This window comes from Chrysochloris asiatica, unplaced genomic scaffold (genome assembly GCF_000296735.1).
Source record: "Chrysochloris asiatica unplaced genomic scaffold, ChrAsi1.0 scaffold00003, whole genome shotgun sequence".
In the NCBI taxonomy this organism is placed as follows: Eukaryota; Metazoa; Chordata; class Mammalia; order Afrosoricida; family Chrysochloridae; genus Chrysochloris; species Chrysochloris asiatica.
The window spans coordinates 23,307,512-23,322,441 of NW_006408521.1; the positions used below are offsets into that span (position 1 = coordinate 23,307,512).

General features: G+C 44.1%; 2 protein-coding genes across 3 annotated transcripts in view; one reads left to right on the plus strand and one right to left on the minus strand.

Moving 5' to 3' along the window:
• MMS19 (MMS19 nucleotide excision repair homolog (S. cerevisiae)) overlaps positions 1-13,512 on the minus strand; it is a 43,317-nt gene extending 29,805 nt beyond the window's left edge. For both annotated transcript variants that reach the window (XM_006831210.1, XM_006831211.1), the window contains exon 1: positions 13,155-13,512. In XM_006831210.1, the coding sequence (XP_006831273.1) occupies positions 13,155-13,377 (223 nt within the window). In that variant the 5' untranslated portion in view covers positions 13,378-13,512. The remainder of the gene's footprint in view (positions 1-13,154) is intronic.
• A 611-nt stretch (positions 13,513-14,123) lies between these two features.
• Positions 14,124-14,930, plus strand: part of UBTD1 (ubiquitin domain containing 1) — a 68,907-nt gene continuing 68,100 nt past the window's right edge. Inside the window, exon 1 of the mRNA XM_006831212.1 lies at positions 14,124-14,193. Coding sequence (XP_006831275.1) covers positions 14,124-14,193 — 70 coding nt within the window. The remainder of the gene's footprint in view (positions 14,194-14,930) is intronic.

A 14,930-nucleotide genomic window follows, 5' to 3' on the forward strand; every position in this document is an offset into this window, starting at 1 on the left:
TTATAATCATTGTAATGAAACAAGGGGTATGATTTGTTGAATGTAAAACTGATGATCTGCCCTATATAGTTTCACTCAATTCACACAATAAAAACTTAAAACAAAAAAACATGGTTTCAGTCCCTTGAGGATACCAAAACTGCTGGTGACGTGGTGCAAATCGAAGAGCACAGACTTATTTGGAGAAGGGTTAGAGAGACAGAAGCACTGCCTTCTGAAGGGTTTAGACCTAAATGGAGGACATGTTGAAAAACTAGAGCTTCATGGTTTTCATATTTTTGTTAAATAAAGGTTTCTATGATTTCCTAACAATACTTTTTGACTTACCTTCATGTATATTAAATTAAACATACATTCATAATAAAATCTCCAACTCTAACCCACCACCACAGGATTCATTCTGGCTCTCCCCTCTTGTTATTTTCTTCTCTGACAATTAGAAACATGGTTCTCATTTCATTGTTGTTAAGTGCTGTTGAGGTGTTGTTAAGTGGTAAGTAATTCAATAGCCACCCTGTATAGAAGTTCTGGTATAGCACTGTAGAATAAGCACTGGACTGCTAACCACAAAGTTGGTGGTTCAGACCTATTAACTGATCCTTAGAAACTCTATATGGGGTCACTAGAGTGGGAACAGACCTGAGTGAACAACAACAAGGTTTCCAAGGCTGTAAATTTTGACGGGAGCTAAAAGCCCCATCTTTCTCCAATGGAGTGGTTGGTGGGCTCATACTGTAGACCTTGTCCTTAGCAGCCCAGAGTTTATCCTACAGAGCCACCGTTGTTGTTGTTAAGTGCCATCGACCCTATGTACGGTTTCCAAGGAGTGGCTGGTGAGCTTGAACCACTGACCATGAGGTTCAAACTGACCTTGCAGTCTAGCACGTTAAGCCACAGCACTACACCAGGCCTCCAGAGTTACTTCACTCCTTTATTTGTAGTTATGTGCTATGCCGTGGAGTCAGTTCTGACTCACAGTGACCCTGTACAGGGTTTCCAAGGCTGTAAATCTTTACAGGAGCAAAAAGCCTCATCTTTTTCCCATGGAAATGCTGGGCATTTCGAACTGCTGACCGTCAGATTAGCAGCCTGACTCAACCACTACGCTACTAGAACTCCTTACTCCTTATTGCTGCTGTTGTTAAGTGCCATCATGTTGGTTCTGCCCCACAGGACCCTGTATAGGGTTTCAGAGGAGTGGCTGGTAAATCTGAATTGCTGACATTGCAGTTCAAACGACTTTGCAGTCCAGTGCATTAGCCCACAGCACCACCAGGACTCCTCTCTTTCTTATGATCTATTTATTTGTTTACCCCTAGTACTTCCAGAATTGCCCTGGTGTGGCGCTGCAGGATAATACATTGGACAACAAGGTGAACTTCAAGGTTGGCAGTTCAAACTCATCAAATGCTCCTAGGAAACTCTATACAGGATCGCTAAGAGTCAGAACTGCCTGGAAGGCACTTAACAACAACAACCCTGTGAGGGAAGTACTGGTATGGTGCTGTAGGATAAGCAATGAAATGCTAACAGCAAGGTTGATGGTTCAAACCAACAAGACACTCCTTGGAACAGGATTGCTATGAGTTGGGATAGAAGGCACTTAACAACAACCCTCTGAGAAACAAATTTATGAGCAGAGTTTAATTTTACAGTTTCCAGACAAAAAATGTTACTTGGGTCATCTCCTTTTGTGCCCCAGTCCTTCAATGAGAATGCTGCATACTAGTTACACAGTGAGATTCATGGAAGGGAGGTGGAAGAGAGACTTCTCATTTTGTACCTTTTGCATGTTGTACCATATGAATATATTACTTATTTTTAAAAAATGAAATTTTAACAGTAAAAAAATAACTCAGAGATCTAACAGTTTTTTAGGATATATTTTCAAGGGCAATGGAGCAAAATGTTCCTAAGAGTTTAGTTAGTACAGAGGAGTTCTAGTTCAAGTATGGCAATCAGGGAATTACTTCCAAAAGCCTATCTAGCTCTAAATGAAGGACTTAATTAATGAATCCGCTTTCGCCAACACAGGAATTTGGCTAACATAAAATAAGCTTGAGAAAGCTCCTAAACTTCAAGTTCCCAATAAGTCTGTGGTCTTAGAGCTGAGCTCACCCAGTACTGGAGTAGGGAAAAGTCCAATGTAGTCAGGCTTCATAGCTCGTGACTGGCACCAATTTAGACTTCAGGCACTCTTAGCCTGACTCGTGCCAGGACGTGGAAGGCCCAGCTGCTGCCCATTGCTCCTGAGAAAGAGCCAAGGGAGAAAATGAGCAGGCTACAGGATGGGGGAAGGGATAGCAGCCAGACTAACAGGACAAACCAACCAGGAAACTAATAATTGGCTTCTACATCCAACTCCTTGATGCAGTACTTGAGTCAAGAGGAACCCCCATTTTGGGGTCACACAATGTGAAAGAGAGTGTACCCTGGGAGAGTAAAAACGGCACTTTTTTGGAAGCCTTTGGAAAGAGCCCAGGAAACTCTACTGAAAATGAATTTCAGTAGTAGCAGCCCTAGCAGGAGTACCAATTGTACAAAAGGAACCAGAGGGCACTGATAATAATAGCAAAGGACATCACTGAGCAGAATCTATTCCCGCCCCCAACCCCCCAGCAACATCAACAAAAATCCCATGGATATTGGGCTGTATTTTTAGGATCCACCTTTGGAAATAACTCAAGTGCCACAAGACAAAGAAAGGCCTGCCTAATGGGTCTTACTCTGCTGTTTCTAAGTTTTCATTAAAAAGAAACAAATTAGGTAAAATTTACATATAGTGAAATGCATAGATCTTAAGTGTATAATGTGATGAGCTTTAATAAAAGTATACATCTGAGTAACCAACATCCCAATCAGGATATAGAAAGTTTCCATCGGCCAAGAAAGTGACCTTCATGATCCCTACCAATTCCTCCGCCCATAGGTGACCTCAAATTTTATAACTGATACTTATTTAGCATTAAACATACATCAATATTAAACTGGCTACATTGTAACTACAAAGAACCATCCACTCGCATGTGACTCCCTGATTCCCAGTAAATGGGTTAACTTTTATCTACTAAAGGGCTGAGCCCATTAGTTTTCATATCTTTCACAAGGATCCCATGTGCAATTAATGCAGTGCAAACAGTAAATAAAGATGCACAAAAGTTGTATAAAGTTAGAAAAAACTGAATTTATAAGAAGGCTATCAAATAATAGTAACTACAAGTAACGAAAGTGGTAAGGGAGTAAAAAATGAGAAATACTTATTTTATAGATGTTTCCACGAAGGTGAAATTAACATCATATCCTAGTTCTATTGAGTCTGATCTTAGAACTATCTTTCAAATATGGCTCCTCTTCATCCCCTAACTGGGAGTCCTGGTGTGGCACTGTGGGTTAATGCACTGGACTGCAAAGTCAGTTTGAACCACAAAGTAGGCGGTTCAAGCTCACCAGCTGCTCCTCAGAACCATATGAGTCAGAACCAACTCGACAACACAAAACAACAACCAGACTACAGACTCCTGGTGTGACTCTGTAGGATCAGTACTGGACTGGGAACCACAAGGTCGACAGTTCAAACCCACCAGCTGCTCCTTGGAAACCCTATACAGGCTCACTATGAGTTGGAACTGCCTCAAAGGCACTTAACAACAAACAACAACCAAAGACTTTTGGACTCCTGATGTGGCAATATAGGGTAAGCACTGGACTGAACACAAAAAGGTTGGTGGTTCAAACCCACCAGTTGTTCCTTGGAAACCCTGTACATGGTTGATACGACGAGTCAGGATCAACTTGATGGCAATTAACAACAACCATCAGACTATATGAGTCCTGGTGTGGTGCGACAGGGTAAGTAAGCATTTGACTGCTAACCACATAATTGGTGACTCACACCTACCACTACCACCACCACCAGACTATGCTGGGAATGACAAATTGAAGAGGAATGGCGTCACATTCATTATCAAAAAGGACATTTCAAGATCTATCTTGAAATACAAACTTAAGAAAAACATTTTCATACTAAAAGACACATTTATCTGCGGTTTCTGGGAGTGGAAAAGAAGGGAGAGTAATTCACTGGCTATACGGTGGTGGTGATGGGTGCTGAGTGGCTGTCAAGTCTATTCTGACTCATAGCAGCCCTGTATAGGGTTTCCAAGGAGCAGCTGGTGGGTTTGAACTGCTGACTTTGTGGTCTAGTGCTGATACTACAGTGCCACACCAGGAGTCCAGTTAAAAGGTAGACACACATGTTAACTGGGGTGACATGGAAGGCAATACACCAGAAGAGGATGAGCAGTAAACAAGAAGAGGGAGGCTGGCAGAATTAGAATGAAGACAGGTAAAGACACAGGGAGGTATGTAAGAGCTAAAGAGGTAGAGGCAAATAATTATACACAACCTTAGAACAATGCTTTATGAGTAGATACATGGACAGAGACACAGGCTGAATGGGTACAGGAGGAAGAGTGGGATATACATATTATATACATACCAGAAAGGGAAGGGAAAGGAGAGTACACACACATATACACACATCCCACAAATATATAAGAGCTTGACAGAGGATACTGGTACATGGGTATTTACCTTTGCTGGAAACACAGCTATAAATGAGCATACAGTAGGCAAAATGATAAAAACTTATAAGGCAATGAGTTGCTGAGTTTAGGGGTCATACCAGGTCAACTGGCATAACATAGTCCACAAAGAGCATCTGTGATCTTAAAAGCTCATGAGCATCTAAGGTGCAACTATTGGTTTCGCCATGTGTAGCAGAAAGAAGAGTGCAGAGAACTGAAGAGGCTTAGAATCAATGAGTCCAATGAACCAAGAAAACAATTGAATATCAGTCTTCACGATTCTGAGACTAGAAGAACTAGATGGTGCTTAGCTACTACTACCAACTGCCCTGAAAGGAATCACAATAGAAACCAAACTTTTTTTTTAATTAAAAATTTAAACAACAACAAAAAAGACTGGATTTACTGGTGAGAACGAGACCGATGGAACTGGAGACCATGGCCCTAAACTACCTTTCAGATATGGAAAAGAACTCACTCTGGTAGCCCAATTTTCAGTAGACAGGTATATAGGGGAGACAACACTAGTAAGGTATGCTCACCCTGGAATGGCCAATCATTTAAAATCAAAAGGGCAACATCTACCTAAGGACAAAGTTGAGAAGGGATGGGAATGTGGGTGGAATGGAAACAGGAACCACAGAGAGGAAGCTGGATAATGTGTTATTACATAGAGGGGATTGCAATCACTGAGATGAAATTGAAACAAAGTAAGATTTGTTGAATATAGAATGGTGATCTTGTCTGTAAACCTTCACTCAATTCACAATAAAAACTAAAAAAAAAAAAAATATGCTTGCAGCCGTACACAGACAGGGAGCTTCCAGAAATTCAAGCCAGGGTCAGAAGAGGATGTGGAATAAAGAACATGATTGCTGACGTGAGGTGGATTTTGGCTGAAAGGAGAAAATACCACAAAGATGTTTGTTGTTGTTGTTGGTAGGTGCCATCGAGTTGGTACCGACTCACAGCATCCCTATGTACAACAATGAAACACTGCCTGGTGCTGGGCCAACCTCACAATTGTTGCCACACTTGAGCCCACTGATGCTGCCACTTTGCCAATCCATCTCACTGGGGTCTTCCTCTTTTTGTCTGACCCTCCACCTTACCAAACATATCCTTATCTAGGGACTGGTCCCTCCTGACAATATGTCCAAAGTATGGCCACCCTGGCCTTCAAAGAGCACTCTGGCTGCACTTCTTCCAACACAGATCTGTTTGTTCTTTTGGCAGCCTATGGCACTTTCAATATTATCCTCCAACACCATAACTCAACAAAGATGTTTATTTGTGTTTTATTAACTATGGAAAGGCATTCAAGTGTGTGGATCAGAAAAACGATGGATAACAATGGGAAGAATAGGAATTCCAGAACATTTCATTGTTTTCAGGTAGAACATATACATAGAACAAGAGGTAGTTAGTTGTTCCAACAGAACATGGGACTACTGAATGGTTTGAAATCAGGAAAGGTGTGCACCTCACTGTTGTTACCCTTTCATCATACTTATTCAATCTGTATGCTGAGCAAACCATTTGAGAAGCTGGACTATATGAAGAAGAAAGCAGCATCAGGATTGGAGGAAGGCTCATTAATAACCTGCAATATGCAGATGACACAAATACAGCCTCCAGTATGGATTACAACTCAATATAAAGAAAACAAAAGTCCTCATAACTGGACCAATTACCATCATGATAAACAGAGAAAAGACTGAAGTTGTCAAAATCTTCATTTTACTTGGATACAAAATCAACACCCATGGAAGCAGCAGTTAAGAAATCAAATGACGTATTGAATTAGGCAAATCTGCTGCAGAATAACCTCTCTAAAGTATTCAAGAGCAAAGATACCACTTTGAAGATTAAGGTGCACCTGACCCAACCCATTGTCTTTTTAATTGCCTCATATGCATGTAGAAGCTGGGCAATGAAGAAAGAAGACTGGAGAAAAATCCATGCCTTTGAATTATGATGTTGTTGAATAATATTGAAAGTACCATGGACTGCCAGAAGAATAAACAAATCTGCTTGGAAGAAGTACAACCAGACTGCTCCTTGGAAGCCAAGATGGCGAGATGATGTCTCATGTACTATGGACATACTATCAGGCGGGGCCAGGCCCTGGAAAAGGATATCATGCTTGGCAAAGTAGAGAGTCATCAAAAAAGAAGAAGCTCCCCAACAAGCTGGACTGACACTGGTTCCAACAATGGGCTCACTGTACCACCGGTGAGGACGGTGCAGGACTGAACAGTGTTGAGCTCTGTTGTGCTTAGGGTCACTATGAGCCAGAATCAATTCAGTGGTGCACAATAATAACTAGACTACAACATTTGAAATAGCCTTCCACTTTTTGAGGTGATAAAATGCACTGCAATTAATTAGTGGTGACAGTTATACAACCTTGTGAATGTGCTAAATAAAAGTCAGTGAGTTATACACTTAAAATTGTTACAACAGTGAATTTTATGTGATGTGAATTTTACCTAAATTAAAAAAAAAAAAAAATTCTTCCAATCCAGTCATACTCTCCCCAGAATTGCCACCTAAAATGCACCTATTTCCTTGTTCACAAATCTGCATTTACTTTTTCTTGCCTTGAGGTAAAACCTACTTCTTTGGTTTGGGTTCCTTACATTTTAATCCCCAAACTAGCTCAGTCTCGCCTTTCATCATGACTCATTACTGTAAATCCCAAAACATTAAGCCCTACTACATCCTTAGGCCTACAAACATATTCCCTGGTTTGCAATGCCCCTTTTCTATCCTTTTTTGCCTAAGGAACTTCAACCCAGCCTTTGAGACTCAGCTCAAATATAAACTCTCCTGTGATAGATACCTTCTCTGATTTTCCAAAACAGAATTATTTACTGCCTTTTCTGTTTTCTTCATGCTTCTTTAAAAAGCTGTCTTGTTTGTTTTCATTCATTTATTCAAGGCCTACTGTTTGTTTTTGTTTTTAAGATCACTTCTTGTTAAGTGCAGTAGAATCGGTTCCAACCCATAGCAACCCTGTATAGGGTTTCCGAGGAGTGGCTGGTGAGACAGAACTCCCAACCTTGTGGTTCAAACTGATTTTGCAGCCCAATGTATTAACCTACAGTGCCACATCAGGACTAAGTGACCCTGTAAATCTCTGCGGGAGCAGACACCCTCATCTACAGAGCGGTTAGTGGACTCAAACCACCAACCTTGAGGTTCACAGTTCAACAACATTTACTGAGTACTTATAAATCAGGTACTGTATTAGAGGTAGCAATAAAAATCCAGATAGGAAGTTTTTAAGGTGTCCATGGTCTGGTGGCAGGGAAATACATTTAAGTCAATGTTCAGTGTTACCATAGTGATATAAACAGAGTGTGGGTTTAACATTAACTTGAAGTTCTCTTCATACTTTATGTTGTTGTTGTTAAGTGCTGTCAAGTTGATTCTGACCCATAGAGACCCTGTATAGTTTCCAAGGAGCAGCTGATGAGCTTGAACCATTACTTTATACTTTCCTAAATAAAAATTAAAAAATTACAGAATATCTGGAAATTAATTATGTACTTTGTCTCCTGAGATGAAAGAAACTGAAAAGGTTAATTTCCCTAAGGACAGGCCTTCTATGCATGGTCTACAATTCCGCTCTGGCAGCATTTATGACAAAATTAAGTGGAAATTCTACATGTTGCTCTTTAGTGTCGTCTAATCTGTTCCGACTCATTGTGAACCTATATAGGGTTTCCGAGATGCAGCTGGTAGGTTTGAACTGCCAACCTTGTGGTTAGCATTCCAGTGCTTATCCTATGGGCATACCAGGACCCATAAGCAGGTTTAACTTTTTCCAATGTGTTCAGAGGATATGCTTTCTGAAAATGGGCCTACTAGCCCCTCTAACTACTCATACTTTCCTCAGCAGGATACCAGTTCATGTGGGGCACTAAGGCGGAGTCAAAGAAGTATTCATATAAGCACTAACTTAGCGTGCACAATGGGACCTCTGTCTAATGGAGCTTCAGCCTCTCAAGAACCTGGAATAGTAGCCAAGGGGGCAGTGGTTATGAAGAGCAGGAGAGAGAAAAAAAATCACAACCAGGATTCGGTTCCAACCAAGCTCTCAAGATGCCTTTTCTGCTGAGGATGCCACAGACATATCTCAGAACTGTGTTTCACTGTGCTTTAACAATCTGTTCCTTTTCGGAATAGTGGCCTCCTCAGGGAATTACAACCGTGGGAAAATACAAACTATTACAGTGAAGTAAAATCTGAATAACTAAGAGGAAGAATCTTTTATTAATCACTTACAAATCCAACATGTCTAAATCCACACCATCTGAAATCAGTTCCCTCCCTATTTTTTGGACAGAGCTTTTCTCCTTCACCTCAGGCTCAAAACCTTAAGGTTGTCTTGGAGTCCTCCCTCTCCTGCAAGTCCTCTATTAATCAGAACCTGAATCCCACAGATTCTTCCTTCTTCCTTCAACATCTCCCAGTTCACTCCTTTAGGAGTTTTTACTGCATACCTATTTATGCTAATTTCCAGGAGACCTGTGGCATGGGAGAATAGACTATGATGTGTACAGAAATGACTAAGAAACAAGCCTGCTAATTAGGATATATTATTAAGTGCCATCAAGTCAATTCTGACTCATAGTGACCCTGTATAGGGTTTCCAAGGAGCAGCTGGTGAGTTTGAACTGCCAACCCTATGATTCAAATTGACCATGTCCAGTGCTTGTCCTATAGCACCACACCAGGACTCCAATAAGGATATGAGCAATTGAGGGGTACTACATGATGTCTCACTGCAGTAATCAGGAAACGCTTGGGGTTTGTGGGGAGTACATAGAAGCTGGGTGTTGAATTCTGAATCTAATTTTTAATTAGACCACTCGATGGCACTTAACAACAAAACAACAACAATGGAAGGAGAAAGAAGCTCTGGTAGTGTAGTGCTTACGAATTGGCTGCGAACTGCAAAATCAGCAGTTTGAAACTATCAGCCGCTCCGCAGGAGAAAGATGAGGTGTCTACTCCCGTAAAGATTTACAGCCTTGGAAATCCTGTTCAGGGTCGCTATGGGTCGGAACCGACTGGATGGCACTTAACAACAACAACAATGGAGGGAGAAGGAGCTCTGGTAACGTAGAGGTTATGAATTGGGTTGCTAACCGCAAGGTCAGCACCTCAAAATTACCAGCTGTTCTGCAGGAGAAAAATGAGGCTTTCTGCTCCTGTAAAAATTTACAGCCTTGGAAACCCTATACAGGGTTGCTGAGTCGGAATTGACTCCACGGCACATAGCCACCACCACGACCAGTGGAGAGAGATGGGAAGGAAAACACGCGGAATAGAGTGTCAGTGGCTGACTGGAACTAAAGGTTCAAGAGAGAAGTATAAAGAGTAAAGTCTGGGGACCAAGTAGTGGCAGTCTTTGAATGCCAGAGCAGGCCATTTCCCTTTCATCATTTGTACCTCTTGACATTTGATGCTTGCTTTCACCAGGTGGTGGTGTTTGACTCATAGAGAACCTGTATAAGATTTCCAAGGAGCAGCTGGTTGCTCACAGTCCAGTGCTGATCCTACAGCGCCACACCGGGAGTCCTTTCACCAGGTACACAGGTGCAAAACAAAGTTGGTAGTAGCTGCCTAGGTGATCAGAGGGTGTTCCTTCTGCATTTAGTATTTGGAAAGGCAGTAGATGTGGCTAACAATTTTACTAAAGTTAAGGCTTAGTAAAGGAGGAGTCCTGGTGTGGTGCTGTGGGTTAATGCAGTGGATGCAAGGTCAGTTTGAACTGTAAGGCTGGTGGTTCAAGCTCACCAACCACTCCTTGGAAACCCTACACAAGGTCAATATGAGTAGGAACCAACTCTTATGACACTCAAACCCTATACAAAACTTACTCGATGGCACTTAACAATAACAACAACATTTACAGAGTCTAAGCTGATCTGATTTCAATTTAAACCAGACAATAATTTAGGTCATCTTTTTACAAGCATAAATAAAAAAGATAAGTTATACACACATTTATAAGAATGTCACAGTTTTTATCAAGTTGTCTTCTCAAAGTGTGTTCTGAATCTGAAAAGCATCCAGATGTTTTCATAATGTATAAATGTGAAAGAAGACTAACAATGACACTGATGAAGTCAGTTTCTATGAGGGGGCTTGAAAAAGTACGTGGAAAAATTTCATTTTTTTTAAATTCAAATTTTCACAAACTTTTTAAAGCCCCACTGTATATCTTTATAGGGCAGGGGCTTGGAGTACACAAGTATATTTGTTGGCATGAACAAAAGTATCCTTAAAATTTGTATACTTAATTGGTATAAATTTTACACCAATAGAAAAAACTGTAAACAATACTGAACTCTAGTTAATGATATGCATGCTGAAGTATTTATGGAAGTACTGGTGGCATAGTGGGTTAAGGGTTGGCCTGCTAGCAGCAAGGTCAGCATTAAAACCCAGCAGCCACTCCTCAGGAGAAAGATGATTCCAACTCATAGTAACAGAGGATTTCTGGGTCTATTAATCTTTTAATAAACCAAGAGGAGAGGAATAGCAGCACTGGACATTTACTTACTACTGAAGCTTCCATAGTGCTGGAACAAACGAGGGGGCTTCGTTAATTTCATGGAAATAGACTTGAAAGATAATGGGATATTTCCACAAACTTTTTGAAGCCCTTTTATATTTCTTATAGTCCTTTTCATGTCTATTGTATTTAATCTGTTTATGTGGCATCTCTTCCACCACAATCTAAGTTCCTGAAGATACAGATCTAGTTTACATTTATATTCCTATTGTTTTATGTAATTTTTGGTTAAAAATGTGTTAAAAATGGTGGAATGTTTAAATGAAAGTTGCAAAGGTGCAATCCAAATATTCTATTTCTAGCATATGCACTTTATTCATTTCTCATTATTTTCTAAAAGTTAATATGTTCCATATTCAAGAGAAAGCTAATGTCCCTTACTCCTTCCCAAGCATGTTACATCAGGAAAGTTATGCACCAGGGCTGTATCCTTTCACTATACTTATTTAATCTGTATACTGAGAAGATAATCTGAGAAACTGTATTATATGAAGAAAAATGTGGCATCAGGATTGAAGGAAGACTCTTGTCTCACAACTTGTGATATGAAGATGATACAACTGTGCTTGCTGAAAGCAAAGAAGACTTAAAATACTTACTGACGAAGATCAAAGACCACAGCCTTCAGTATGGATTGTGCCTCAATGTAAAGAAAACCAAAATCCTTACGAATGTACCAATAAATAGCAGCATGATAAACAGAGAAAAGATTGAAACTGTCAGAGACTTCATTTTGCTTGGAGCCACGATCAACACTCCTAAAGCAGCAGCCAAGAAGTAAAATGGCATATTGCATTAAGCAAATCTGCTGCACAATAAGCCTTAAAGTGTTCAAGAGAAAAGATAGCAGTTTGAGGACTATGATGCACCTGACCCAAGTCATGGTGTTTTCAATCACCTCATATGCATGTGAAAGTTGCACAATGAATAAGAAAGACTATATAAGAATTGATGCATTTGAGTTAGGTGTTGGAGACAATTCAAAGTACCATGGGCTGCAAGAGCAAACAAATTTATGTTGGAAGCAGTACAGTCAGAATGTTCCTTAGAAGCTAGGATGGCGAGACTTTGTCTCTCATACTTCAGGCATATTACCAGGAGGGACCAGTCCCTGGAGAAAGACATCATGCTCGGTTAAAGTGGAGGATCAGCGAAAAACAGGAAGACCGCCAACGAGACAGATTGGGACGGAGGCAGCAATGGACTTATGCAGAACAACTGTCAGGATGGTGTATCACCTGACAGTGTTGCCGTTCTGTTGTACGTGGGGTCGCTATGAGTGGGAGCCTACTAGACGGCACCTAACACCAAAGCATGTAAAATTTCCAAAAATACTTAACAAATTCATCTGTATCCACGACAATTTTGTATCCTATTACTGTAACAAATCCTAGAATTTTGAGATCCCTGAACAGGTCAAAAGGAAAACACAAAACAAATGTTACAAAGTCGGCGGCAAAATTAACCAAGAAACGGAGGTAACTGGTAACCTCATAACCCGGTTTCTCTCCTCCCCTCGTCAATTATAGCCAGTCAGAAAAGGGCGCCGCTGGCTGCTCCCAAGATCCCACGCGACCGCCCTGATGTCGCTGTACAAGCATAGTCTCACGTCAACCTCCCAGACACGACGTGGTTTCGTGGCGTGAGCAGCTTATTTCGCATTGGAAGATCCAGGTCCGTGTCCCAGTTCCCCCGCCTGCCTAACCTGTGCCCTGCACGAGGCTTTTCCACTGGCTGAGCCTCCGTTTCTTCATCTGTGAAATGGTAACGATTATCCTATTACCGCCGCGGGGGAGATAATGCGAGAAGGTTGTAAGAGACTCTCAAATTTTGTTATGGCTCATAAGCACACATTGCTCACCAACCCGCTTCTCAGTCACCTCTGTTCCTCACTCCCTTCCCGCCCTGCGTCTATGTTGAGGCCGCTCCTTCCAGTTGGCCCCTATACGGAAGTCGTGTGGTACTGTCTGCCGTACCTGCAGCCACCTGGTCAGCGGGACCCTCCTGCTGACCCATGACGAAGTCGTGCACGAGGCCCCACAGAGCACCCTTAGGCACTACCGCCTCCAGAGCGGCGGCGGCCGCCATGACGCGAACTAGAGACCGTGGGAGGTGAAGTAGGCGGTGGCACAAGACAGGTCTTTTTGCGCCTGCGCCTTGTGAGCCAATCACCAGGCTAAAGCGAAGGGGGCGGGACATTCTTGGATCACGTGCCTGCCGGCTTCTTGCCAAGCAGTTCCAAGGAGGGATGAGATGTCCCCTCCCTAGGGGGCGGGGCCTGCGATGGGGCGGTGGCTCGGAGAGGGAAGGCAGTGGCTGAGTACGCAGGCGGGAGCCATTGAGGACTAATAATTCTCGGCTCGGCTCCCTGGGAGACGAGACACAGGGCGGGTACCTGGCTGGGTGGGGCCGAGGGGGCGGTACGCTCCCTGGGGAAAGCCAATGAGAAAATCAGGTCCGGCCCAAGGGGGCGGTGCCGTCGGTCACATGTTCACCTGGGGCGGGCGGCGGCAACCAGGGCACCGCGAGCTGGAGGAAGGGAGCGGGGCCGGGCTGGGGCGGGGTTAGGCAGGTGAGTGACAGGCTCCGGGGGGACGGCCTCAGCTGGGAGCCCCGAGCGAGCCCAGAGTAACTGCAGCGGTGCCCGCCCCCTCTCTCCGCCTCTCCAGCGGAGCTGGTCTCGGGCCGGGCACCGTCGCGGGCCCCCCTGGCCCGGCCACCTGGGACTGTGCTGGGGAGTCGGCCACCTCCCACTCTCCCCTCGCCCGCAAAGTTTGTGGCGAAGCCGACGCCGGGGCAGAGCGCGCCCCCAGGGGGAAGACTGGGGAGTGCCCGATGCCCGGCGGCAGGAGCCGTTGACCCGGGACGCCGCCGTCCGGGCAGGAGCACAGAGCAGCCGTCCACCCTGCCGCCTTTGGTGAATGGGGCCTGACTGAGGAGCCAGCATGGGCAACTGCGTGGGGAGACAGCGCCGGGAGAGACCGGACGCCCCGGGACACCCCCGCAAGCGAGCAGGTAATGACGGGGAAGGGAGCAGGACTAGGGGCACTCTGCCAATTGTCCCCCCTCCTGGTCGGAGCCCCAGGCGTGCGGAGCGACCACCCAGAGCTCCTGGCGCCTGAGGTTTCCCTGGTGCTTGCTTGAGAGCCACCCCCAGCCCTATGTGGCCGGAGCTGAGTTGGGACAAGTGCGAGCGCTGACCTGGCTTCGAGACTAAGTCTCTCCAACTGGGAAGCTCTTGGTGGGGGTGGGGGTGGGAGCAGGAAATGTTTGCAGATCACCTCGGGCCGATGGTGGGAAGGGGGGCCCCGGGCAAAGGCGTCGCTGGTCTGCCCCCCGGGCCAGGGTCGGACGCTGGCCGGTCGGGAGCAGGCAGCCAGGCGTCCCCAGAACTCTGAGCGAGCGTGGCGAGAGCAGTCACTCCTTCCAAAGACTGTGTCATTATCGGGCTGCAGATTGTGTCTGCTGGAATCCGACTTGCAAAAGCAGCGCAGGACTCTGGGAAACAAATCTTTATTTTCCTCTCCCGGCTTTTTAAAGCTTCCTGGCCATCTGGGAGTATGGGAAAGGTGGGGTAGGGGCTGAGAATCTCCCAAGGGTTTGTTGGGATCCTTCCCAGCCTCGGGAATGGGATCTGCTCGCTGGTGATCCGCGAGAACCAGGCAGCGCCTTCTCACTTTCACGGTACACCCCTCCTATCCTGGCGTTTCGCCTCGGAAAGAAGTCTGGCGGCGGTCCCCTCTCTCCCCCCC